The 27,414-nt window shown below is 40.8% G+C and overlaps 1 protein-coding gene across 1 annotated transcript; it reads right to left on the bottom strand.

The window, feature by feature from the left end:
• Positions 1-807: 807 nt before the first annotated feature.
• T265_02001 (hypothetical protein) lies at positions 808-27,414 on the bottom strand (the record flags this gene model as incomplete). Its single annotated transcript, XM_009166139.1, has 2 exons — positions 808-2,751; positions 26,590-27,414. The coding sequence occupies 2 exons, from the start codon at positions 27,412-27,414 to the stop codon at positions 808-810; spliced, it is 2,769 nt and encodes a 922-aa protein (XP_009164403.1).

The raw sequence follows: 27,414 nt of genomic DNA, 5'->3' as shown, positions 1-27,414 counted from the left end.
TGATTCGCCACATAGGGTTTCTTACAGTCTATGGTTTTTGTTGGCAAAACAAGGTTCTCAACAAACAAGGAGAGCTTCCAAGGAGGTGATTGCTCCATTAATATCTGACCGTGGTTCACAGTGCCGAATAAGGACAAGCCTGAACAAATGATCATTAATAAGCTGATATTCGGCCGTGGAAACCGCCTACGGATATATGTGCTGTCACGATGCTTACAAACATCAGGAATCACCCAAATTTGCACAAGAAGTACCTTGTGGTAGCTACCGATTAACAATTATCACAGGACCTGGAGGGCGTGTAGTTATTAGGAGGTGAGTAAATTCAGACAAGTTCATAGGATAGATATCTGAAACGTTACCGTTGCTTGAGGAAGAGATGTGACAACAAGGAAAGACAATATGACTACTCGAAGTAGATGTAGGATGGCCTTGATAGATATGCTGATTTCCATAACAAATCGGCGAAAAATTTGCCTTCCGTTTCTTTTTCAAAGGTGGATTATCATACAGAGGATAATTTTTAATGTCTGACTGCACTGGCACCCTAGCGTGTACCTTGCAGAAGGTCCGAATACCTAGTCTCATATTTACCATCGATACGTCAGCCTCAAATGATACACCACATGTTTGCTGTGTAAAATTCAGTGGTGTCTCCAGAAATAAGCCCAGGGGAGAGCTGATGAACTCTGAAAATATGGACAATATGCATATACTTGTCAAGCTGATGATGGAGTTAAATGCGTATACGATGTAAGCATCAAGTAAGTCAAAAGAGTATGCGTAGTTTTAGAACGCGTTCCTGTATTAAACGTAGTTAGTACGTTTTTCTAGTGGCCCATTATTGCTGGATAGCTGAGCTTGTGAGCTTGGAGCACTGCGAGAATTTTCAGTCTGTTGAATTTGACTGACTGGTAATCCAGAAACATTGTTGCTGATCATCTGCTTCATCCCAGGATGTGCCATCTGCTGTGGCTGTAGTGGTATAAAATCCACCTCATGATACGAATGTCTTGGTGATGAGATATTTTCAAACTGGTGGAGGTTCGGACCAGTGTGATCGTTGAAAATTCCGCCACCGCTATCAACGTAGCCTGCTCCAAAAGAATTTCCATCATTAAGGGTAAGCAGACAACCGTTGTTGGACAAATTCTCTTCGGCTTCTTCGCCATCAATCCAGATGTGTGGGGTGTTCAGAGAAGATAGTTTGGAAGGCGTAAGGGAGGTTAGCAGATTGTCTGTTGTTAGTGGCGATATCAGACTTGGTCTTGCTTCTCGGTCACTAAAGTCGAAACCCAACTTTGCCAATCCTGTCCAACTTCCAGTCACATTCACAATTCCATGTTCACTTTCGCGGTGCAGTTTGATAGCATCAGCTATGGATTTCCTTGCTGCCGTACTGTTGAATGTGATATGCTGATTTTCTGTCAGTGGCTGCAGAGATCCAACTGCAGAGCTATTAGAAATTCCACCATACCGGTTACCCACTCTACGACTACCAGAACCACGCGTAAAATATCGTCGCAGTGGGTCCGTGGTTACATGGAGTGCGTGTTCCAGTTTCTCTTTTAGACCTTTGTGACGTCCACGATCCCGGATATTTCGTCGATTCATCTGTTGCCTCGGTTTGCGACCAGGTAGCGGTAAGCCACCCTTCTCTACTGCGGCTCCAATACCCCCTTTTCCTCCAGATTGACCAGTTGCTTCCATGTCTTTCCTCAAAGCTTTAAGATACTTATCCTCCATCAACTGATTCTTCATGTATTTGTAGTACGTGTTAAAGTTGTTCCCAATGATTGGAATGGCTAGGCCAGTGACAATACAACCGCAAATTGCAGTAACGGAGCCGACGAAATATCCAGGACCTCCCTTGGGATGCATGTCCCCATAACCCACCGCAGTTAGTGTGATGATGGACCACCAGAATGATTCGGGGATGTTTTGAAATGTGTCAGAAATGCGATATTCAGCCATGTACATGAGGCAGGAGAACATAAACATTCCATTCATCAGGAGGAAACCCAGGAGCACCAATTCGGGAATACTTTTCTTCACAGTCAAAATGAGAACCCGGAGGATGCGAGAAATCTTGGAAATTTTGAAAATCCGCAAAATCCGCATCGCCTGCGCCATAGATAAAATGTTCATCAGCCATAAGTATCCGGATAGTTCTTCGCGTAATCTGTCATCTGTACTGACAAACATTTTTGGATGATAATAATATACGTAGAACAGACCCATATAGACCCAGTAACTAGACAAAATGATTATGTCCAAAATAGATACGATTGAGGAAAGGAACCTTGGTTTATCTGGAGCCAGTAGGACTTTGAGCATGAATTCTGCAGTAAATAGGCAATTGAGGGTGATGTCTGCTAGAACTAAACCGTTGGTCGGTTCGGTAGAACAATCCTTTTCCATTTTTGGATTTTCTGCCGACCCGCGAGGTCCGCATATGTGAAACAAGGAGGATACGTTGGAATTATTTTTCTCTCCTGCGGTTTGGTTCTTATGCGATTGAGTATTACTGGTTGTTTGGGGATAGTACGTCCGTTGCAAAGAATGAGGTAATTCACTTGGGTAATTTGTGGAAATGACTGGTTGATTGTTTGTGGAAATTGGGTTCGTTGGCAGTAGCTTGCTGTGCGTAGTATAAAGAACCGTAGAGTTCATTCGGAAGCCCTCATGTGTCGAGAGACAATAACACATGACCGACGCAATCATAAGGACCAGCAGACACGATGCCCAAATCTGGAAGGCAATAAAATGGAGGGAAGTGTTAAGTGGTATCCATCTTTGCGTAGTATTCCGCATATATAAGCCTTCCCAGTTGAGGTCAGACTAGCTGAAAATCGCCATTAAGTCCTCTCAAATTAGGTGTACTTTTTCCTCCTAAACTAGATCGAAGAACTCGGACAACTACTCAGTTTATCATGTGTAAAAAGAAGGGAAGTGTACGACATTTTGCGACCAATCGTCATAAGTTATTGAGTAAAAAAATCGAGCGATTTTCTGGTTGTTATTACTAAGTCCATAAATGTTCGCAAGCTACAGCCAGACTAAACATCTCTCAACAGTTACACCTTTTTTCTCTTGAAGTCAAGACTAATCTGTAAAGAATAATTCACTTCATTTAGAGAGGTACCGAAGTATAGCAACATCTTCTACTTCTGCTGTTTATGATCAGTCCTATCAGTAGGCGATGTGGAACAGCTTTGCCAAATATGTAATAAAACGGCAATAATAAACGACACTGATTACAATTGTTTGGGTACTTCAGAGTAAGAGCTGAAACACTGTATATAACGGCACTACGGTCCATTGAATGAATTTCTTACTGTTATTTAATTTTTATGAATAAAGTCTATTCACGCTATTTTATTACCCTATTCTACCGCGGGCTTGGAATTATTAGCATTGCGCAGCCTACAAATGATTAGAACGATCTGAACTTTCTTTCTTTGGTTAGTATAATTTTCATTAGCAGTGAACTACACCTGATAAACCAGTATTCATCAGAATATAGCACATCACGCACCATTCAAATTTCTGTCATTTGATCCGATGCTGACGGCAATTTTGAGTAACTACTTGTTGAGTAGAGGCTTTATTGGAATTGCATCATATTGTCCTTCTGTGAGCACCACTTAGAGTACCCGAATAGCTGTCGGGATTCAGAGGTATTTTCATCATCATCATCATCATCATCATCATCACCATCATCAGAGACAGCAAGACATCAGTGCTCAACAGTGACGCTTCACTGCCACATTATTTGTGTATGTGCAATTCATAGTTGTACATGGGCTTGGATAATTTTATGGCGCCTAGACAGGAGGATTATTAGGATCCCTAGCGTGAGCCCTTAACTCAAAAGCCTGACCACGAGGCAGGGGTGTTTGGCTGGAAATGTAAACATATCACTGTTCTTGGGGAATAAGTTGCCACACATGTTCCAAACCAGAACCTGGCGGACCAGGAAACTGTACTCGTCAGAGTACTAACCATTGTCCAACCCGATATGAGAGACTCTGCGAGAGTGGCGGAGGTGCACAAACCGTCACGCTACCGTAAAGCTCATTATCTTCTACCGGTAGAAAATCTTACAGACACTCTCGATATTTTACGTGAGGATTTAGCAATTAATGTCTCAGCACGTTGCTTGAAGTGCGTACCTGAAAAATGAATAGCACTGCATCATGCGTAGGTTTAGGTTGAGCGCACTGCGGAGCATATAGTAATAGCCGAATGGTACATTTGATTGCGCATTGCATCATCTTGAAGAACTTCACGGTGACCATTATCTCCCGGCTTGAGGAGAACCACCGTAAAATACTTCTAGGCTACCTGGTACACATAGACCTGACTTAGAGGATAAAAGTCAAGCTGAAGCCCAAAAATTCATCATTACCTTATCGACATCAAATTTTGTGATAAACTCCTCATGATTAATCTTCGAGCGTTTTCAAGTTAACAAATGGATCTTTACGAAGCAAACCGCATGTTGTATACAAAAAATTACATGAACTTGACGTCACTTGAAAACATTGAGCAAAGACTATTAATTTGACTGAGAAAATCTCGCACCAAATAGTTCGTTCTTTGAAACTTGGGTTGATACGGTAGTTTTCGGAGATCTTTCCTGAACAGAGACAACAAGGTAATTATTGACTTCAGTCAATAATTGAGGAACATCAATTCAGATAATTGCCAGTGGGAAGTATGGTGAAAATGCACGCATAAAAACAGTTTTTTCGCTGAAATACAGTTAGAGTTATGCCATCAGCAAATACGATTATTTTTGAAGCAAAAGAGCAACAAGTAAGTATTTAGGTAATGCCTTGGAAAGAATGCTAACCGAAGTGCATTTAGCTAACAGATTCTGTAGTACACACAGGGTTGTTCAGCTGGAGGTTTACGTAGATCTCTATCGTGTAAATATGTACATTCGTGCGGGTTTAGAAGACTTTCTAAACAACTCCGTAAAAGACAACGCTTCTTGATATGTTCTATCAAACGCTACATGCCATATGGAAATCAAACTAGCAGCTAACTGAAGCCTCAGGTTGCTGAAAATTCATCGTCGATGGATTTTCCGCAACCTTTTGTGTAGTGTATTACAAAGATATCCCTGGCGAATGTTTTATTATTGTTGTAAGTTGGCTCAGGGAACGAATGTGAGCTACGTTCGATTACTCTCCTTTGTTTACCAACATCACATAATCTGAACTACGATCTCTAAATAGACAGCTGTCAGAAACTCAAAACTTGATAATGAACATAGTCAAAGGATGGATTTCATTCATTATCACATTTCAGTATACAAAATTCTCTTAACGGAGACCCCAGCTTTTTTAAAATTTATCTGATTGTTTTACAACTTCAGTTGTTTAACACCATTCATGCAAACCAATACAATAACTTATGTGGACAGTCATTATGGGTCAACTTTACACCATATTCTTCCCCTTATATATTTGGTCACAAAGGTAAAATGTGCCTCATTGAATATCCGATTTTATTTGCTGAATTACACAATTATTTTACATGCTACGACAAGAATTTTACTTTGACTGATGATGCTATGTTTGCAAAGAAATCAACTCCTCTAACCATTTGATTCAATGATCCCTCATCAATCATGAGATAACAATACATCGCAACAGCAGTGAAGCATTGGTGTTCTCATTTGATGTTATTGTCAGTGATGAAGATGATGATGAGCAAAAGTACTCAAAATAGCGATATTCTATGAGAAGGCGTACCCAAAGGAGAACGGGAAACTTAGTATTAAGATGTACTTAACCAATTGCCCAAGTAGTACCAGATAACAAAGAATCATTTTGCGGCCCATGCATATATTCGTTTTTGATGTGTTCGTGGACGGGGTGCTGTTCCGTGGAGACATTTTCGGTGGCACCCATCAATTTGGAAGCAAAAAGCAGCGTTTCAGATTTAGATGGATTTAGATTGGAGTGGGTTTCTAGGAGGAAGCTTACGGTTTGGGACCACTGCTCAGCAGCTGTAAACAAAAATTTGGATGTTGACACAGATGGGAGAATATTGTGGCATTTCAGTACACTTCGTACTAACAGTAAAGAAGATATGGAGTTAATGAAAATCGTGGATAAAAGGGAAGTTTAGGATTTGAGTAGTGCGGCAGGAATAAGTGGAATCGGTTATAAAATGTAATAAAAAAGAATTGCATAGAATTCTCGTTTCTGTGGATTGTCTTTGTGTTTGGAAACGAGCGAAATAATGCTGGATGACTGTGCAATTAACCAATGAATACTGAAGTCGGTAGATGTGCTCAAAAGGCGAACTTGGTCTACCTTTTACACACTGACGCCTAATTCCGAACTATACTGTTTCGGATACAACCGTTGTGTGAAAAATCTGATAGCGGTCTCTGTATATGACAGAGGCAAGTCACAAGTTCCCTGAGCGTCCTTGCTTCTTTTAATCTATTAGTGCTTGATATTTGCTGTGAGTCCCAGGTGGACTAGAAATCTAGTGAAAAATAATTGCACAATGCGAAGACATCAAAGGACATCTTTACAGCTTGCTATTGGTCGGTCAGCAATTTGGTGGTTCTAACTACTCAGAAACGTGTCCTGCCGGTAAGAATTTTATTGAGTAAAATCAGAACGATCCCATCATCACAACTATGAAACAAATACTTCTAAAACGATAGAGTTACTACATTTTTCTGTACAAAGAAATGGTAGAGAAAGTGTGGGATTTTATATTTTAAATAAGCCAGGGTCATATAATGCAAAGATATGGACCAACGCTCTGGTGCAATACTTAATCTCAAATTTCCTCCTACAGAACAAGTTTTTTATCAGCTGAGCGGTTGTAGATTCTGTCTGGTTAGCACCAACTCACTTGATATCTGCATCCAATCCTTCATATATCTGTCCAAAAACGTCGATACTTGGTTGGTTTTGGGGTGACACTAGTGAACTTCTGGTATGACGTCTGCAACATCCAGTAACCGGTTTGAGCTGCCCTAAGTAAGTCGGCGGTTTAAATAGAAAACCAAGTATGCATAGCGGAGATAAATCGACATATGCTATGGGGACGGGAAACCGCAAACTAGCATCTGAGCCTAGAAAGTGCCAAAAACCTCTTTATGCAAGTAATAGGCTTTGAGTTGAATTTCGCACTCAGGGCCCGGCATTTCGACCGCATTTTGTTTAGTTTGGTTCCCGTTCATGATTATTCAGTTTTCTATTTGCCTGACATCACCATACATAGGTACTTATATTAGACGTGAGATACCGGTCGGGGCAATTCAAATGGTCTATGGTTCATGTCAAATTTAGTTTTCCGATAAGGACCACTGTAACCTTTATGTGCCTTTTGCGTCCGAAAACCCAATAAACTGTTTGCACTGTAAGTGAAGCGACTCGCCGTTCTTTGTACACGTGATACTGCATTGCGGAAACTGAATTAAACATTTACTGCTTAACTGAAACACAGGAAGCGAATTTAAGTTCCTCTCATGTATTTCCAAGTAATGATTCACTGTCGGCATGACATGCAAAAGTACATTATAAATCGGCGAACTGTTAGAATTCTAAACTAATGTGAAAATGAATTAAGAAAGCACTCGTCGCAATCATGGTGTTCGAATTACACCTAATCGTAGACTTTCGCTGCATGTAATAAATGCTGGAATTTTTGTCTCATTTGCACAGTGCAGTTAACACTTGACCAATGCTATCGGTCAATCACGTGTTCAGATTACTGATGAGGATGATAAGTTAATTAGATTCAGATAATTAAGGTATGCTTGAAGGAACACGGATTACTTAAAGAAAGGTTTGCCACGAAATAGCGGTTTGCAGAGCATACGTCTACAGTCAGTCAGTCATCGAACCGTTATTGAGTCGACCAATTTGGTCGACTAAACTAAACGATGCACCTAAGACTTCAATATATGTGTCATGTGTGACGTACCTTTGCAGGAAGTACTAATGGAGAGAACCAAGTTGGTTATTTGGTGCTTGGATAGACACTTCCGGCACTAATTCCCCACCACCCTTAAGATACCTGCGTGCAGTGCCGGGGTCCAAAGTAATGCAAAATTACCCCTAGCCTCGACAACGGAAGCCGAGAGGCAGAGGTCTGGTTCGAACTACGGACCTTCACGTCAGTGAATCTGCCCTTGAACTTTTTAGCTATCTTGAGTGCTCAGTAATGATTTGGGTTAGTAAGAATCGTCACTGAATTAACTGAATCAACAGAGGGGTTTTTGAGAATCACTGGGTAAGGAATTATTATACTGATGGGTAGATATGTGTCGGATATGTTGAGATAAAACCCTAAGAATTTTACAAGCATTTATTATAAGTGTAAAATTTGGTAGGATTCGATATAAATAGTCAGGCAACGCCAGAAGAAGAAATAAGAAACAATTATCTCTCTCATCCGCTTTGAGTTTTGTAACTTTTCTTGCCAACACTTCCGCACTTTTCAGCGACTAACATGATGAACGTCCCAGGCGAATTCATTAGTGTGGAACACAAATTCTATAAAGATTTACTTTCATTCATGCGGTTAGAATAGGTAATGAGGCGCGGCAAACTCAAATATGGATTGAACAAAAAAATGCTAGAAATTCGTTGGTGATTCTAGGCAAACATCCGACCATGCAAAACCAAGAGTTGACACAAGCGACTATGACGGTTAGAATGGAGTGAAAAGGGATTGCTACTGGACACCACTTGGTAAATGCTGTTTTGTCTTCAGTTTGCCAAATCAACGTTGCTCACTTCCGATCAGATGTATTGTTTAGATAAGCTTCTCAGTAAGTGCGAGTGAAAAATGGGACCGTGTTTGGGTTAAACCCACCCGGTATTTGTGAAAACCCGGATATATTTAATGTGTCCTTGATTCATGATGTTACTATTTAGATAGCATCAGGACAAAATCTACAGGCTGACAGTGCCCGAACTACCGAAGAATGAAAGGTATTTATAGAAAGCTGGGTTTCATGCCTTCTAAAATCCACCAGTCCAGAAGATCAAACCAGCGCACAAACGGATGAACGCCCTTTGTGTACCACTAAAAACTTTTCAGGAGAATAACAAAAATACGGCGGTTGATAATTATTTCCACAATGAAATCGTCAGAATAGACCGCATTTTCTTTGAAATGGGTCAACGCCAGGACATATCCATTCCTGCAAAATGGCTGAAAGTTCATATGACGCCGCGGTAGCTGCTAAAATCTGGTGTTAGTGTTTCCATAGTCAGGAAGAGACTATCATGGTAGTCCTAATAACATATTTTTTTTTGCATTGAGTATTTCTTCGCGTTTACCAAATGAAAAAAATAATTTTACAGCATTTGATGATCTAGATAGTATGGTAAAATATCGACCTTTGTGAAAAAAAACCGTTGGTAATTTTCTAGAGTTTTCTGAAACGCTGATTTCTCGATCACTCCAAGTGTCTCTCAGTAAACTTAAACGGCTAAGGCTTCGTATCGTTTGCACTTCGAATTTCGGTTTGGATAAATTTAAATGAATCCAGACTATCCTGAAATACGGACCCAGCAAATTAGTGTATTCTTCAAATTTTATGCGACTTGGGTTCGAGTGGAACATAAGATTGACGATAATCCTGATAGTACGCCTATTTCATGAGCTCTAAGATGAGCAAAACTTGTAGTGAGCTGCCGGAGAGCTTTCAGCATCCTTGTGAGTAGTATGTTAAAGTGCATTGCGATGTGCCAGATAGCATACTAACCAAAAAATTCAGCCACCTGGTGCAGCAAATTCAGTAAAAGTACGAAATCAAAATCGACATATTCAACTCAGTTTTCGGTAAGTCCAACGTGCAAGCAAAATCGATATGCGAATGTGTGTATCCGTCGTAGACTGACCTCTGTTACATATTTGTGGTGATCGCTATCATTAAGCATGACCGTCTGTTTAGAACACAACAATCTATCGCATACAACACGAGCACAGAAGAAGATTTGTACCTTCTTCTGTGCTTCATTTATGTGAATCTTGATTACTTTGAAAATGTGCACCGTACTCTTGAACTGCAAAAAAGAAATAAGAAGAGGTTGCCTGAATGGCAGAGACAGAATGAGATGCGGACTGTTGGGAGTACCGTTGCCCGTGGACAACTGATGTTCTATTAAACCATTTCTGTTAAAGCAAGAAGCTGACTGTACTCAATGAGATAGAAATATACATTGTTTCAATGGAATTTCATTGGAGGTTCATTGCTATGACTGTGTCTGAATCAACGTGGTAAATTGGATTTAGGACTAGCTTTCAGGGTAAAATTCTGGAGACTTAATCCAAGCTTACTAACGTTAAACAAAATTAGATCTTATCATGGTCGATTTTTCTCAATGAATTCAGGTAATGTTCTGGAAAACCACTTGAGCGTTTCTGTAGAGTTAAGTAAAAATTTATACCAATATGAATGTAAGAATCCTTCCCAGGTAAAGCTTCTGACATGATTAGAATAAATGTTTTAAAATCTAAGGCATTAGATTTTGCGGAAAAAATGCCACAGGAGACATTATAATGGTGGCAGAAGTGTAAAGCGTGAAAGTGAAGTGTGCAATTGGTTAAAAAAGCTATCTCAGAAAGTTACAGAACCACTACCGACAAACCATCCTGAGGACATTACCAACTTATGTTCACTTAAAATGTACATATTTACATTTCACGGAATATATCGTATTCATGTCATCGAGGTGATGCGTAACTCATTCTTCAGAACCGGAATGCTTGCAAATTGTATCAAAAGGGTAGAAGTTTTCAAAACATTCCGGTAAAAATAACTACACAGAATTTTTCAGCTACCTTGTAGGTAGTTTTATCCGGTCTTTTCTCAAGCAAAAGAACAAACAAGAAAATCCGCAAAAAGTCTTCTATGCATGGTTTAAAATTGCCAGTGTTCAGTTCTTCCACTCGACAACAGACAAACAGCCATTTCTGTATATCATCAGTCAATGGTTGTAAATATTCAGATCTAAATGCGCATGTGATACACTCTACTTAGTGATTTAACCTACACGAATATGAACATTGCAGTGCCTGCGACACCTGCTTACGAACAAATGTTTTGCCGTTACACGTTGTCGTCGCAATAAAGTGATTGCTCAAACGCCCATAGTTCACCAACCATCATGTTGCGGAAGGCGAGCTTTTAATCATAAGAACCGAACAGTGCTCTTCTGAAGGCAAAAGATGGGATGTGTAATGTATCCTTGGGATGATTTCGGAGCACTGGGATCTCACAAATTGTCAACCGGCTGCAGTCACATTTCACCTGTGAGTAGACCTATTAAAAGCAAACCCGTTTAACTAGCTCCTTGTTTAAAGATGAATTACTGCCCTGCAAATTGCACCTGATCATTCCAGGGGCTAACAACATGGACATCAAATTTCACTACTCTCGTTCGAATACCTGCATTGGTGCCTTGGAACTTCCTGCCGGGTTCACTAGTGTTAATCGTACACACAATGAAGAGCTAGAGTGGTACGATACTCCTAACAGCTTGGATCAGTCTTAACAAGTCTTTCTGTCACAACACTTGGAGCGTATTTTTTTGACGAAAACCTTTTTCTTTAGCCTCAGAGGTTGACTGTGTGGTGGTACCAAGAAACTGTTGGTATATATCTTCTGTTGCTGTTTTGCAACGGAGTATAGTGGATGCAGGTCTATGCTATTCAGTCAATGAACATGAAACAATCAGCCTGAACAAAACCCCGGTCGATTCTGCACCAATCAAAGCACGTTCTCTAAAGGTCGCCCTACTGGTGAAATAAAATAGACAGTTTTGTAAAGTTATCACTACATACCCCTGATACACGCACTATCTTGGCGTTCATTCTGCTCATTCCAGTTTGTCAGATAACGTCCTCTTAAGGTTTTGCAACTAAGTAACTTGGGAGGTCCTTATTTTTATCGTGTTCGCCACTTACCTTTGTTCTTATACTAATTGTGTATATTAGAACTGTCTTTCGCGTCATGTGATCTGAAGTGAGTTTGATACACAATAAATTTTGAAGAGCTCAATTAAAGTGATAAATACGGTAAGACGTACTACAATTCTCAAATTCCTTGAAAAAATTATTAACGGGATTTTATTGAGGCCACCACATATGGGACCAAGGACAATCAGTGTATATTAAACCGAATTCTGTTCTTTTGGCGGCAATATCCACAAAAATAAGCCTAAAAATACTTCCACATTTCTTCCATTCCAGAACAGCCGGATTAGAATCATATTCCTGTTAGGAATCCCAATAGCACATTTCAAGGATAAGTCCTAACATGGTCGCTGCATCTTGAGGCTCTCTGAACGGATTTCACGGGGATTTCTTAGTTGGCTCATCCGTAAATGAATTTGGTTTCACTCGCCAATGATTTAATCCTAGGCCATGGACTTGTGCTATCGGTAAACCTCACTGTTCACTCTGAACCCGTCAGCCTGAACACAGTGCTTTTACCCGTTGGGAAGTAAATGGCTGTCTCACCATAACTGAATGAAATCCTTTGTCGCCCAAAACTCAGAGAATTTCTTCTTTCCACCAAATGCATCCTCTAAGGCTACTGCGTTTGACTTACTGGAGAGTGAGTTAGCAAAGTGTCTCATTCACAAAGAATTGTTTTGGCCTTTGTTTGCAGTTAGCGTGTTTTGCGGGCCGATTTCAGCAAAACAATTTGATTGGCTGGACACGCGACGACTACTTTCAAAGGAAAAAAATCTCGGTACTCTTAAGTTTAGCAGCGAGAACAAAGCACACTGGTCCAATCACATGTGACGTATCTGTGCAGAACAATCCCAGAAAACCTGACTGTCCTGATTCCGGTGCAGGCGCATTGTCAACCGTTCTTTCGGACTGGTGTAATTTCATTTTGTGAGTAGTGTGAAGGTTTCGTTTAAGGCTACTATCTGCATATCGGAGTTAAACCACTCAGTAAATGAGACTAGTGATTGATAGAGATGCATTGTGCGAGTCTTCTTAGTTCACAATAAAATATGCATTATCGTATACGAAATCAACTTAGGAACGATAATTTTGTGATATTTTGTGGCTACTAATCAAGGGCTTCAGAACTGACAACTGTTGTGTCTGTTGTGTCTGTTGTGTCATACGCTTTCTCAATAATGAAGCTCCACTCAGCTTGGATTTCTTGCGCTGGTGAACGCAATTCATAATCAACACATACTCGTGTGTGTAGCAAGTAAGTTCTGGTCAAACACAGAAGTTAAGCGAGATGAGCAATACGTTTTAATCTTCGACATCCTTCATTGGCCGTTCCCAAGAGTCGGTACTAACGTAACATTTTCAAATTTGCCGCTATCATACTTCAGGCTCAAATTAGAAGCCAAAAATAGGGTGCACTGCATTTGACTGACGCCTGTGTGATCTCAAACCTTTTCCTGCAGCAGCTGAGAGACGAAATTAGATTTCCTGTTATACCAATTGTTATGATCAGCAATCTATTGGCGATGCTAGATTTTACAAGATTTGAGTCCAAGTATGCTTAAAAAAAACCGCTGAGCTAGTTGTTTGACATCAACAGTGCGTGCAACATGGTCATTTGTTTCTTCGATCCTTTCTATAGTTAGTGAGTTTTGTCATCCTAACAACGAGGATGTTATTGGGAACAATAAGAGTGAGAGAACATCTTTCGCTGGTACTGATTGTTTGCCTTCACATATTTCAGGACATTCTTTTGGACACTGTGGTACAGCTACGTTTGAATCGTTTCTATCCTAGAAATTATTCAGGGTGAGCTTGTTGCTCATCGATTTTGAAATGTAAAAATTCACCTTTTAGCTGCTTGCAAATAAATGTGTTTCCTCATCCCACAAATTGCAGCAGTGACGCCAAATGTTCGTTTGTCCTTTGTTACTTCGTACGCGTGTAGCTGATCGGAATTCAGTTTCCTTTATGCTCAACTCCATTGTGGTTACTGGAGTTGCGCATGTATAGAGCGCATGTATAGACCGAATCCCACAATTGTTTGATTTTTATCGACAGTTTGATCATTCGTCCAATGGAAAAATCACAGGGATCGCCTGACTCATTGAAAACTATAGTTTAACCGTGTCCGATAGGGCACTATCATGCACAGAATTCTGGACGTTCTCAGTACAAACGGAGTTGGCGGCGCAATTAAAAAAATATAGACGCATCGAAAAATGGAAACAGCTGTTCACATTTCAATCATAATCGTCCATTTTGATTGATTGTGATTGCTTTGAGATTCATGCACATGCACGTCAATTACGGTATCGTAAATTTAAGTGGTCATTTGCACAGTGAATGTGGCGAATTTAGATCTCCCACCAAAATCGATAGTTGACCGGCAGGAACAGACTAATCATCTAGAGACTGTTGTTGAAATTTTCCAGCTGAATGTCAGTTCGAACTGTTTGAGTTGTGGAAAGCGAACAACGGCTTTCTAATTAGAATACCGTGTAATCGTAATCACCATGACCGCGTCATTTCCGGCAAGGGTATAAAATGTAATGATTCATTCTGTCTCGTTTTGGTACCGAGAGCCACAATGCGGATATGCATGCTTAAAAACAAAGCCGACAAGACGATTATGTAGGTTTTTATGCTGCACTGATTTTATGTTGTATAGGGCGTCCCCAGTTAAAACGTTCCTCTTTCCTTATCGCAAAAAGTGATGACGTAACTATTGGCCGAAATGTCTGCATTGTGATAAACTTATAGGTTCGTGTATTAGTAGTGGCACATTATCATAATAAAAATGTCTGTCTAGTAGAGAGATTCCTGATCTTTAAATGCTTTATGATTTTTTATAATTGAGGCCTCATTGGTGTTTCGTCAATTGCTGTGAGGCCACAGTGCCTGGTGTTAATACTAAAAAACAGCACGCTCACTTCTGACCGGGCAAGGCTGTTACCGTTAAATTATTAAAAGTAGATAAAGCCACAGACTGCGTAGTAAATTTTATTCTTACGGAATACACAGCTCCGCATCTAAAAAGCAGCATAATTTGGCCAAATGCGTGAATTCACATTCCAAGCGTCTAAGTGTCAGGTGGAAAATACCATGCAGTAGATATTAATTTTGTGCATTGCATAGACAAGAATCTCTCAAAACACACTATCCTCATCTGGATACGTTTAAAAACTAACTAAATTCTCGGTCAAATTTAGTCGATATTCAAATTTTCTTTAAAAATTTTTCTCTAATCGCTGATTTCTCCTCGCCAAGTCATATGAATATCGACATAATATCCAATAACACAAAGCAGAATGGGGTACATGCGTTTTGTTCATTGATTTCTGCACCCAGTAGGCAAATAGATTTTTATGCCATTTTCAGGCCCACAAGGAAACCAAATCTCAACAGGTACAAATGTACCCCAGCGAATGTGATTGATTTTTGATTTTAACAATGGAACCTTGGAGTTTTAAAGGGTGAAAGAATTCAGGCATGAACCAGACGCAGGCCGGCCCTAGTAGACTGAATTACCCTGAGGGACACTGTCTAAAACCCGAAGCGGTGCGGTCATTTGTGAGGGTCTACGCCAAGTTTGAGGTCGGACTGTGATGGCCACCGTTATCGCTCACTGAATGAGCGGAAAGTGTGCAATCATCACACAAAATCGTAGGAGTGTTATTTGGTCCGATTACACCTGGTGCGGTAAGTTTGAATTTGCCAAAACTATGATGAAGTTAATTGTTTGGACTGATTTTGATATGGATTAAGTTCAGAAGTATCGCCCATGTTTTGCAAGCTTAGTGCATAACTCGCCATAGTCAGTTTTAGGCTCTGTTCTCGTGGTCTGTTTTTCGCAGTTTAGTAACATAGATAATGTCTGTCAAATACGTAGACGCGATAATGTTTTTGCCTGGTAGCCGTTTCATGTCTGTGCGGCAAGTTTACCCCAGCTTCATCAGCTCTGAGGTACCAGTGGCAGTTTTTCGAAGTTAGCCGTCGCAGTTTCGCAAATAACTGCTTTGTTTACCATACCCAGGTTGTGCTCTTTGTAATTCAACGTTTGATGATAACTCTTTTACAATCCTTTTTGTACAGGATGCACCCACCCAGAGTTGCCGCACATACATTTGATTGAAGGATGATTCTAATGCATCTTAATGATGTATTTCGGACCAAAGCCGTCCTGTGCTTTAGATCCGCGGCCGTTCCAAGGCGCTTGTGAGGATTCGCGTATCACTAGTGGCAACCACGTTGAGAGTGCGTACGCTACAGTTCTATTTGTCATTATGCTAGCCGTTTTTGGGATATGATTAGGTGTGAATTCTTGCTGATGGACGCAAATGTTGTTACAATAAATCGGCCAATATTTGTAGACATCATGAAAACCAATTTTAAGGCTGACATTCTGATGACTTCGCAGCCAAAACTAGGGTTAGTAGTTTGTCAATTTTATGACGTTAAGTAATACGAAACTTCGTCATAGCATCCCAGCATGAATTAACGACCAGGATCAATGCAAGTACCGCCGAACGATTTTATCAACTAATGCGATTTGGCTAATCTGCAGGCAGTGTTCAGCCCCCATTGTGATTTTGTACTCGCCCCTTTTCTCAGAAGCGCACAGAAGCGCACCTCAGATGCACGTCTGAAAAGCATTCCTGATTCATGTAAAAAAAGACATTTCGCGCGCTTCTCTGGTGATGGTTTGAAAAGGATGGCAAGTAGCTTTTGATTTGATTTTCCAATTTACCGAGTTATGTTCGAATCTAAGCCCCATGGCCTAAATAGAATCAGCAATTTTCGGCCTGTTATGTTGTTTAGACAGCTAGGAACACTGACTGCCGCGTAATCAATGAGCAGCATTTCTTTTACCCTTATCGTTCTTGGAGGAAAAATATATGGGCTACATTAAATGAGATGTAAAAATCTTGTCTGACACATATCGAGCTTTCAATTTCGGTGTGTCATTGATCAGATGACAGGATAAACAAACGAAAGCGTTCTATATACAGAAGAAAGCTTTTTTGAAATTTCATCATCGTTTGGGTTCATTCATCCCTGCTGTGTTTGGGCCTAAACAGTCAACCATAGCAACTCATTCTACTTGACTCCCATGTCAAACTCCATGTCAGCTCGCCCTTTGAGTACCACAGACGTTGCCAACGCAGCGGGTTTCGTCACGTGATTTTAAGTAATGATGTCCATGGGTTGCATAATTTCCTACGAACAAGTCTGCCTGTTTTACAAACTAGATCACAAATACCAGGAGATCCGGGCCAAAATCAGCCCGAAGAGTGTAATATGGAGAGTTTTTAATCAGTATAGTTGAAAAAAATTCCACAGGTCATGAGTAGAGCTGGTTGGTAATGGTTCATTCCCATGGCTTCTGCCAGTTCAGATGAACGTATTTTGACTGTTTGCAGTGTTTCATTGTCTGCATTTATCAGCCGGTCTACTACTGGGCACAAGAATAGAGGGATGTACTCCTTAGCAATGAAGCAGACGAATTCACTAAAATATTTCACTGTCGTGGACTATGGATAGCGATAACCGAATGACAAGTGATGGCATTTATAGATGATTTGTTGTTGTAGAATAGAGAGCCAAGAGCCTACCTAAAATGTGCAACCAGTGATGACTAGTCTGTCGGTTTGGCACAGTGTCAGATATTTTTTTAGACAAACATAATCCCTATCTATTAATCGGTTGTCTTGGTTAGAAATTTTTCTCGTCTAAAATTCAGACAGTTATGTTGACTGGGGTATTTATTAGTTAAAGTTGGGAGGCTTTTATGTGACCCACCTGGCGACACTTACTTACATAGAGGGTTGTGGCAGAGGCAGAACCTCAAAACTCAAGGCAAATCAGGCACGCAGGAATGTGATATACTGTTGCCTATTTGTGTAGTGAGATTCTTCAGAAACAAAGGAATCTGTTTCTGCACCACACAGTGTAGCACCTTCGGAGGATTCATGCAGAATTAGAGCAGCAATCCTCTTGATAGTGACATGGCACACAGCACAACACGCCGTAGTAGAAGCGTCGTAAACGGTGATCTTCTGATAAGTACTAGTGGTGTAACGGCGGTACTACTGATGGGGAGGCACGCGAGTGGTATCTGTTGTTCTTGAAATTACGCTTTGCGTCTCTTGAAAATGGGGGATCTGCTGCGGAATTTGTGGAGTCGCTTTGTAACATTTACTCCGATTTGAGCAATCAGTGATTGAAGTCAATGGATATCCAGAAAAGTTCAAGAAGACGCGCTTAGGAGAAGATGGACGTACAGTTCTTGTAAATAGGATGCAAATGAGAGTTTTGCTTTCTTGCTCAATGGTCTGTAACCGGTCAGTTGACATTTTCTAATAAATAACTCCACAGGAAAGGCCTTCTACCTTTCAGCCGTATTTTTTGACTCGAGAGTAAAGGGTTTTCAGTCCGATTCATTTGCAGCATATGTTTGGTCTCCCCAAAGTATCCATGTGTGCCTTGAGTTGTCACTCCAGACACCGAATATAGGATATATGAAGCTCATGAAACCTTCCACCAAAAAATGGAGAAAAGTTATGTGGTTTGGAAATGAATTGGAGTCTGCTTTGTCCCATTTTCATGGGATTTATTTAGTCCTACTTTCCTACCCGAGTAAACGCCTTCTATGTCTCCGAGAAATATCCTGAAAATAAACGGGGACAAAACTGGTTATTTAGTTGTAGCTACTATCGTGCTTCCCACGCAGCCCGTAGCGTTTCATTGTTCAGGTTCGCCTTTTTGTACACAATATACGTTTTGTGTCAAACATTGTGGAAAACAACCTGGCAAAAATGAAAGTAACAGGAGGTTGTCTTGAACGACGAAATTTCAAACCGCATTCCGTTGTTTTCACACTCCTGTAGCTGTGTCAAGCTGATGAGAAGCGGTATACCATGTCCACAAAATTGTCATTCCACTTGGGAGTAATATACCCAATATCTCAAAAAGGTAGAAGATATGGGTGTAAGTCTTCTTTAGGATATGAACTGCTGTTAGTTAGTTCGCGTGTGAAGAGATTAAGACCGCTTGGTCAGTCATCATATCTTACGGCATGCATGTTAGGATAGAAGGATAATCATACGAGAATGTCAATCCAGCCCTGTGGTCGAAAGTCACATGACGGAGAGCGGATTAAATTGTCGATGAAAATATCGGGCAGTGAGTGCTAAACATTGACGTTTATGCTTTGCGTTTGCAAATTATAATCAACGCTGGCGCTAGCACGTGAGCAATTTTGATCTGTGGAGTATCATTCTTATAACGTTACAATAATTTTTATAATATTCGAAGACACCCACATATAGAGCCAGACGTTCTGCATTCACATCAGTTGAACAATCCTCCTCCGATTCCGGTGAAGTTATTCTGGTGAGTTCTTGTTAGAGCTCTTCAGCAGTTCATATCCTTGGCTGTGATGGTACTTGAACTCCACCAGCCTGATTTGCGAGATGGGCGTGTTATCACCACTCCACCAGCGCAATCTGGGGGCATCTGAATTTTCACGTTTGAACTAGTGATGGTGTATATGCTTCAGCGATGTGAATGGTTTGCCCACCGCCTCGAGTGTTGACACGATAACCGTCTTGGTTGCGCCGATCTTTCACCTGCATGTTAGGGCTTCCCGTTCAAGGAGCGTCAAGGTCGCCCTGTAATTTTAAGTTTGCCGGAACCTCCGTGGCTGTAACTTGTACTTGGTAAGCTCAATTATTGGATAATCAATCGGCTCATCACTCGCTCACTCACGGCTCATCACTCCGAATAACTGCGGGTTATCGATAGGACCACCATAAGTGTAAAACAATCATTTGCAGCCTGTACTTTGAGCTAGGCTACTGTAGTTTCGTAACTGTTATGTCTGTGTCAGCATAGTCACAGTGTGGGAAGTAGTTTTTGACGTTTTCGTAATAAAGAGTTTAAAGGAATACAATAGTGATTTGTGTTGAACTTTTGTGGTGAAGTTAATCTCAAACGTCCCCGTCACGTACATGTGACGTGTAATTCAAGTTTCGGCCTTTCACTTGAAAATATTGACAAATAATTCAGGCATCGATGGAGGTAGCTTGTTGTTTTGGAACTTACGTTTCGCTGAGCCGATGGGAACATCAAAACGGTGACGACCGTAAGTACTTAGGGCCACAGAGAAACGCATTTAATAGTGTATAATGGGATGGTGTACGCCATGTTCAGAATCAACATATCTATCGATGTTTCTGTCCAATTGTACCAGAAAATAAAGAAACGATTTCGTTTGTTTCATCATGGCATTTGAGCAGACGTTTGGTTTTCCAGTACGAAACTTTGAGTTATATCATGATCGTCAGGTTTTTTGGTCCCACACTGTCAAATAGAACGGAGATAAAAAAAATGAGTTTTTATCAACGGTGAGCTGATACCCAAATCTGCAGAGCCTTGATGAAGATTCCGTCCCTTTGTCCTCATTTTTATGAATACCGACAACATTAGCTCACATGAACATGAATTATCCTATATCTCTGCTTCAGATACGAACCAATCCAAAAGACTTGATACAAATTTCCTCCAGTCTTCACTCTTTTCGACGTAAGTAGAAAATATGATCACCCTCGTCACTGCACCCTTAAATGTTTATCACTCATAGAGCCATCAGGAAAAAGTCAACGTGAGAAAGGATATATGTTTTGCTGCATCCCCTGTTTGCTTCAATTCATTGACTCTTGTTTGCTTGCCAAAACTAGTCGGCGTCAACTGTTGTGTCGTCAACGTTGAAACTACAGTGAATTTATGGGGTTTGGATGCTTCATCGTGGACGGTAATCTGCTGCTTGGAAGAAGTTCATGGCCGAACGATTATTACTTCTGCTTCACTTGGTCGGCCAACCTCGTACTGCTGGTGGAAAGCGAGTCAGATATGTGAGCGTGCGTGGGCCATTTTACAGCAAAGTTGCACATTGCTTGCCTTTACAACAGACAGTGCACCTGGGTCTTGTCATAGAAAAAGGCTGTTTAACATTTTTATACAAGTTTGTTGTTACAAAAACCCTGAGTAGACAAGTTTATTTCGCAACCAGCCAAATCGACGCTATTCAGAGGATTTTCTTGTCAAAAATATCACACTTGTACGATTCACTTCCATCTGATTTAATACGCATCTTTGTTTACAGCTCGGCTGATGAGTATGCTTTACCATCCTGTACGCTCCATGCAGGCTGACAACAAATGGACAACGAAGCATGAGTTATTCGTGACACATTTACATCTTGAACAAGCTTCTATCAAGTGTTAAGAACATCATGAGATTTGAAACAAATTGAATGGTTTGGGCTTCATTTAATCTAAGTTACTTTTCAAAACCATAAACGACCTGAACACTAAAAATTTTTCCGCAAATGACTGGAGTTCAGCGATACATGGGGAGAATCGCAGCATCCCTAGACTTATTGAAAAACACATTTTTATAGAAACCGGAAATCGTGTGCTGATACGGAAGGAATTAACATCACGTGACAAATTCTCTGTTGATATCCCTAGCTTAGGGGAACTTTAATAAGTTTCTTAAATTTCGGATCACATTCAATGTATCAGACAGGATCACTACTGAAAGCTATGGAGGTTGTGTGCATAGTGAATGCTATTCTGTGGAAATCTTGTGCGACGGCGTTAGGAATGAACCGCTTCAGACACAGACATACCAGAGGTAAGTCTTTAAGATCCAAAATTAATCTGAGTTTCATGTACTAAACGGCTGGGATCCTAATGAGGATCAAGTTGCATGTAAATGCCCCATGCCCTACAACGTAGAGGAGCAAGCGTAACATCATCTCACGTCAAGGGTAATTGCTCATTTCCCATAAATAATAGCGCATGATCACGGTTAAAACTGGCAAATTAGCCAGGATTTTCTTCAATAAATTGGTGCTAGCAACAACAGCGGTGTACAGCCAAAGGGACCTGATTTAGATGATTTTCATCTTTCATCTTTCAGCAGGCCACCACCGGTTTCATCCTTTGTCGGGCCCATCAAAAATACGGCCCTGAGTTTTTATCAATCTTACGTTCCACTTGAACTCAAATTAGACGGACTTCATCAAATGCATTCATTTGCACATCACTTTCACGAGGGATTCAACTGTATTACACCTGAATAAAAGATGAGAAGATGAAAGATTTCTGCATATGCTTGCATGCGTTACAATCAAACATTGATTCATTCACTCAGGAAGTGTTTGTATCAAATTCCAGCCTAAGTCAAGAGAGATGAAAGTTACGATTATCTATCGCATCTTTTTCGGAGCCAAACACTGGTATTTTACATATCTCTTCTGAGATTAGTAGACCGCAGGCATCTTTATACTATACTATACAATACCACACTGTGCTGAACTATAGTGTGATATATTATACTATACTCCACTATTCTATACCAAACCATACCGTAGTATACTATATAAAATACTGTCCTTACGGGCGAATCTATGGTGGGCAAGTTGACTGTTGGTTAATCGATGGAGTATGAGGCGAAAGCACGCAATATTACTTTGTTTTTTGCAGCGCTGCCAAGTGCTCAGCCTGCTAAAGCTGTCTGAGGTAAGCATGAAAAACAAGTGACTAGACCTAACAAGCAGGCAAAACAATACATTCTTCGATGGTGCATACCTGGTAATTTCATTTGCTAATGAATGATGTGGGCTAGCAGACAGAAATAACCAACGACTTTGAGCTGTTATGCACTTCCGGAGTAGCCTGTCGCATCAAGCACGCCGCATTACCATACGCAATTTGGCCGTGCTGCGTGTGCGCCGAAATTAACTCCCCGCACGCAGAAAGAACCGGAGGAAAATAAACTTGGGTGGCGTTTCTGACGTCACCAGTCTGCCCGAGCTAAAATCCATGAATATAACATATCACGTTGGAACATCTAAACGCTTGAGATTCCGTGAACTTGAATGTCAGTCCAGTGGACAGTGCCGCGCATGAAATTCATCCAAAGCAAGCAAATAGGACTAGCAATCACCCACTAGTAATCGTCCTCGTGCCTACCACATTGCTTACAGGAAGGTACTTATAGCAGCGTCGTAGACATAGCTTTTAATGGATTTCAAAGCGCTGAAGTGGGTTGTTTGAGGGTATGACATAAAAACTCGCATGCAGAACAATAGAGTCGCACTACAATACAGTTCAATATTTGACAGTGCAACAAAATATAATGCCTACAGTATAAACGTAAATTGGCGACGAAAAAAATCGAAAACGCCGTGAGCCCAATAAAGTTCTTCAATTAGCGAAACATAAAAAAAATATAATTTTGGTCAAAGAAGTAAACACACATTCAGGCACAATACGTTCGCACCAAGATTAGACGTCATCGATTTTACATACACTGCTGTTGCCGGCATAGTGCGGATGTGGGAAACAACTGCGGTTGAAATGACTAATCTTGTACAACTTGTCTACCTAAGCGTATGGCTGCAAGTGCAGTAATACTAGGAAGATTATGTCGTCAGTCTCGACCATAATGCATCTGTGAACGAAAGATTGTACAGAGGTATTGCATCCTATTTTTTTCTCTATTCCCTAGAGACGCTTGTAAAAACAATCCTCATCATTTAACCCTTAATTTTGTTTGTGAAAAAGGTTTGCATGTAGAAAAAATCCACCATTATCGGGGCATCGCTCACCATATTGTGTGGATAAATTGTTCAGATGTGGCTGATCGAGAAGTTTGTAAATCAGCAACCTATTTGGTTGTAGGATGTGCTCCGCCTCCCGATAGTGCTAATCGCAACAATATGGTCTTCTAGCTTCCGTTTCTAGAGGGATTGGTTTTTGGATGGTGAAGACTCGAACGGAAGAAACGGACAATTGTTTGTATGCAATCAAATGAAGAAAATAGGCGCAGTCTGCCTAGTTTTTATGATATACCACAGGTGCTGCCCAAGAGCCTTGGGAGGTGAACGTTTTTATAGAGAAAATTGCGAGTGTGTTGTGCGGTCTTCAAGCAATCTGACGAAATGCAGCAATTAAATTTAATTCAGCCTCAATTAATTTTTGCCGCTATAAATACATGGATGCATTGTAAGTAGAACTAACATCAGCGGCAGGATATCCCTGGTGATAATAATGATGCAGCCATAAGGGTTTTGTTCGATCATTGTTTAACGGTTGTTTTGAGAATTAGCCGGGTTTAGCTGCTCGAGTGAGAGTCCACCAGTCACAACCATAAAAGTTTCTTCGTTGATTTCGTGAAAACCCACATTTTGATCCATATCTAGCTAATTTCGTACTCACCATATGGCTACTGATTTACTGATATAATCACGTTTTTGTTTGAAGCATGGTTTGTATCATTTACTAAATATTAACACAAATTCTCCGAACTCCTATGAAAATAAAGCAAATTTAAAAGCCTATGGCACTTCTAAGCATTTGCAGATGGTCGCTCGCTTTCGGTTTATGTTTAAACTTACCACGGATGTTACATATCTAAGAGACCTAACACAACATTCATTCCATATCTGGACTGCATCAAATTTGTGACATCCAGACTGATCGTTTTTATTTTCTAAAGAGTTTCATTTCAAGATTCGAATGAAACACTATGGCGAGTTGTCCAACAAATATGAGCTCAAAGTTTGCAAAAATTTGTTTTCGCGAACAACGCAACGAAGATGAATGCCCAAAGTTCGTACAGTTAGTGCCTTATAACCGCACAACGTCGGATGCATGATTTCACAGTCACTACGCCAATTCCTATTTTTCACTACATGATATCATGTTAAACGGATCTGGAACCTCATCACAAACCTAAGCTGGCAGTACAAAGGACATTTGGAACTTCGCTAAGTAGAGCATTTGAAATATAGGTATCAAAGGGTTTCTGTAAATGTTAGTAAGAACGTAAATCGCTCAGGATGAGAATAAATTCATGAGATGAACTCCGTTTCGATCTATAAATTTGTTGCTCGAATGACCAACCAACACCTGACCGGGCGACGTTTCTGGATGAGGGGCGCTATATCTTCTCTGAATGCAAGCTAAGAACACCGTTGTTCATCGTAACCAGAACATTGTGGCGGAACGTGATGAGTTTGAAAATTCTCAAAGATTTTTCTGGAGTGCACAGATTGGCTTCAACTACAGGAGAAGTTAAATATTTTGCAGGTTTAGATTTCTGGTAGAAGTTTGGAAATTTCTCATGGAAACTTGATTGTTACTGAAATGCTGTCACCCTCCTGTTTTTTTTCGGAATTCGAAAGGGCCAGATTAAAAGGGGTTTTCAATTTAAACGGATTCGGAAATCACTCAGTCGTCTATCGATTTCCCTATACTATGTGGGGCAATATGTTTCACCTGCAGCCATAGGGACGTACTGTCAAAATCGGCTGCTAAGCGGTTGACTGACAATGGGTTTGTAGAAACCAAACAATGGACTTAACGCGGTGGCTGACACTTGGTACCAACTTTTCAAAGTGTTGACAGACCTATTGCCAATAAAAAAGCGAATATCAGCATACGCTGGGAAAGCCAACATAGCAATAAAAAGTATGGTTGTGGCGAGTGCATTAGCCCTCCATCTATAAACATTCAGTGTTTTGCTTCCGCATTTTGAGATGAAAGAGCTGTACGGTGTTTCTAGGAATCCTTTATATCGATGGAATTGAATTCCCTAACTGAACAAGATTCTGTTTTCAAAGAGGTCAAAAACAGCTGATTATTTTTTTTTAAGTATTTGAATGTCCACTTCCATCGTTTTCAGTTATTTCCGGCTTTCTGGATACAGCTTGGCCAGAACGCTGCTAATCGTGGACATTAACTCTCCGTCGATTATGAGAGGCAACACTGAAATCCATCGGTGTTTACTGCCCCTTTGGTAGATATGACCTTGAATCTTTTTGGAACCACAGTCAAGACCGAGAAAATCCCAGATATCTTTAGTCTATTTCGACAGTTAGGCTCCGTCTAAGGTAAGCATAATTCAGTCAGGTGCATTGATCGCAACACGACACTGATATGCATTTGCACGTGGGTATCACTTGCATACAGTGATGTGGATAGACAGCTGATCAGTTAATTCATTAACCCCCTTCCCTAGAATGTGGCTGCAATTTTGTCACGCCAATGTATGGTTTGCAACCGCACAGTTCTGTTTCATCAATTTTTGATTGAATTCAGCCGTGTGGAACAGAATAATTTGTCTGACCCAAGTTACAACTGCGTGAAACAACCTGTCACGGCTTTTGGATGTAGCAGTCGAAGCCCCCTCATACTGCCAAGATTCATTCGACATTAAAACGCAGCCAAACTCAATGTGAGGTACCGAAGTAAACTTTCAAATCACGTTTCTGATGGTAAGGTGGCTAAAGGTTTTACACAGGTTTTTCAACGAATACTAAAACCAACAGTAATGACTGATTAAGTAGCGAACTGCGTCCATGCTGGCTTATCCGGCAGAAATTTGATTTATTGTTGGGCAGGTTTAACAGCTCCTTTGTGAATAAGTCGAACAAAGTAGCCTGGCCAGAAGACCGTTCAACTAACAAACTAATAAGTGAGCAAAGTGCTTGGGTTTTTGGTGTGTTATATGCTCGGAGATGAAGCATGAGCTCTCATTACTTACTTTAGCTGGTAAAGAGGAACTTGGATGATCCATGAACAACCACATGCGATAACGCCACTTCTTCCATCCTCTGGAGAATTTCACCAGATTTTGCATTGAATCAATATCTTCGAAGCAGTCACGAAAGAGAGTATTCTTTGTCCTTTTCTCCTCGTCATATCGCATATACGCAGGCATACAGCATGGACCGATTAGTGACTCATCAATACCCCAGAAAATCAGTTCCTTCCGCACAAAGGGTCCACATATGCTTGACGGTAAATGGAGCTCTCCAGTACGATAATAGTCCAATACAAAACGGAATATTTCAGGGTCTCTGTCGTAAAAATACACTACTGGGGGAGCTTGCTGAATGGGATAGAAACCCAATGGCATTTGACCAGATGGCTGTGGAGTCACAGGCACGGACAAGTTCATGGAAGTACTCGAATCTGTCATGGGTAACAATGGTGCTGGCTGCGGTGAAACACCGGGCACAATTGACATACGGTTTCGACATAGAGAAGATGCAGATTTAAGGTTCATATTACCAGTTACAAGGGAAGCCACGTTGGCCGGTAAAATGGTCGCACCTGCTACCACGGTTCTTTCACTGATATTTGAGCTCTGGAAACCACTTAACGGATTGGACATGTTCAAAGGATTTGGGGATGGCGTACCAGTGCCGGGCATAGTTTGACAGCTGGATCCCTGGGTGGCAATTAGATACAAACGGCTTTCTGGTAGCCGGTATAAGGTTGCTCGGCGGGTTACAAAGAGTCGACCTCCAATGCACAAACAAATCATGTCCGCAGGCTTCCCCATGCCTTGTTGTGATCCAGCCAT

This window comes from Opisthorchis viverrini (genome assembly GCF_000715545.1).
Source record: "Opisthorchis viverrini unplaced genomic scaffold opera_v5_22, whole genome shotgun sequence".
NCBI classification, from domain to species: Eukaryota; Metazoa; Platyhelminthes; class Trematoda; order Opisthorchiida; family Opisthorchiidae; genus Opisthorchis; species Opisthorchis viverrini.
This window is presented reverse-complemented; position numbering and strand designations above follow the sequence as displayed.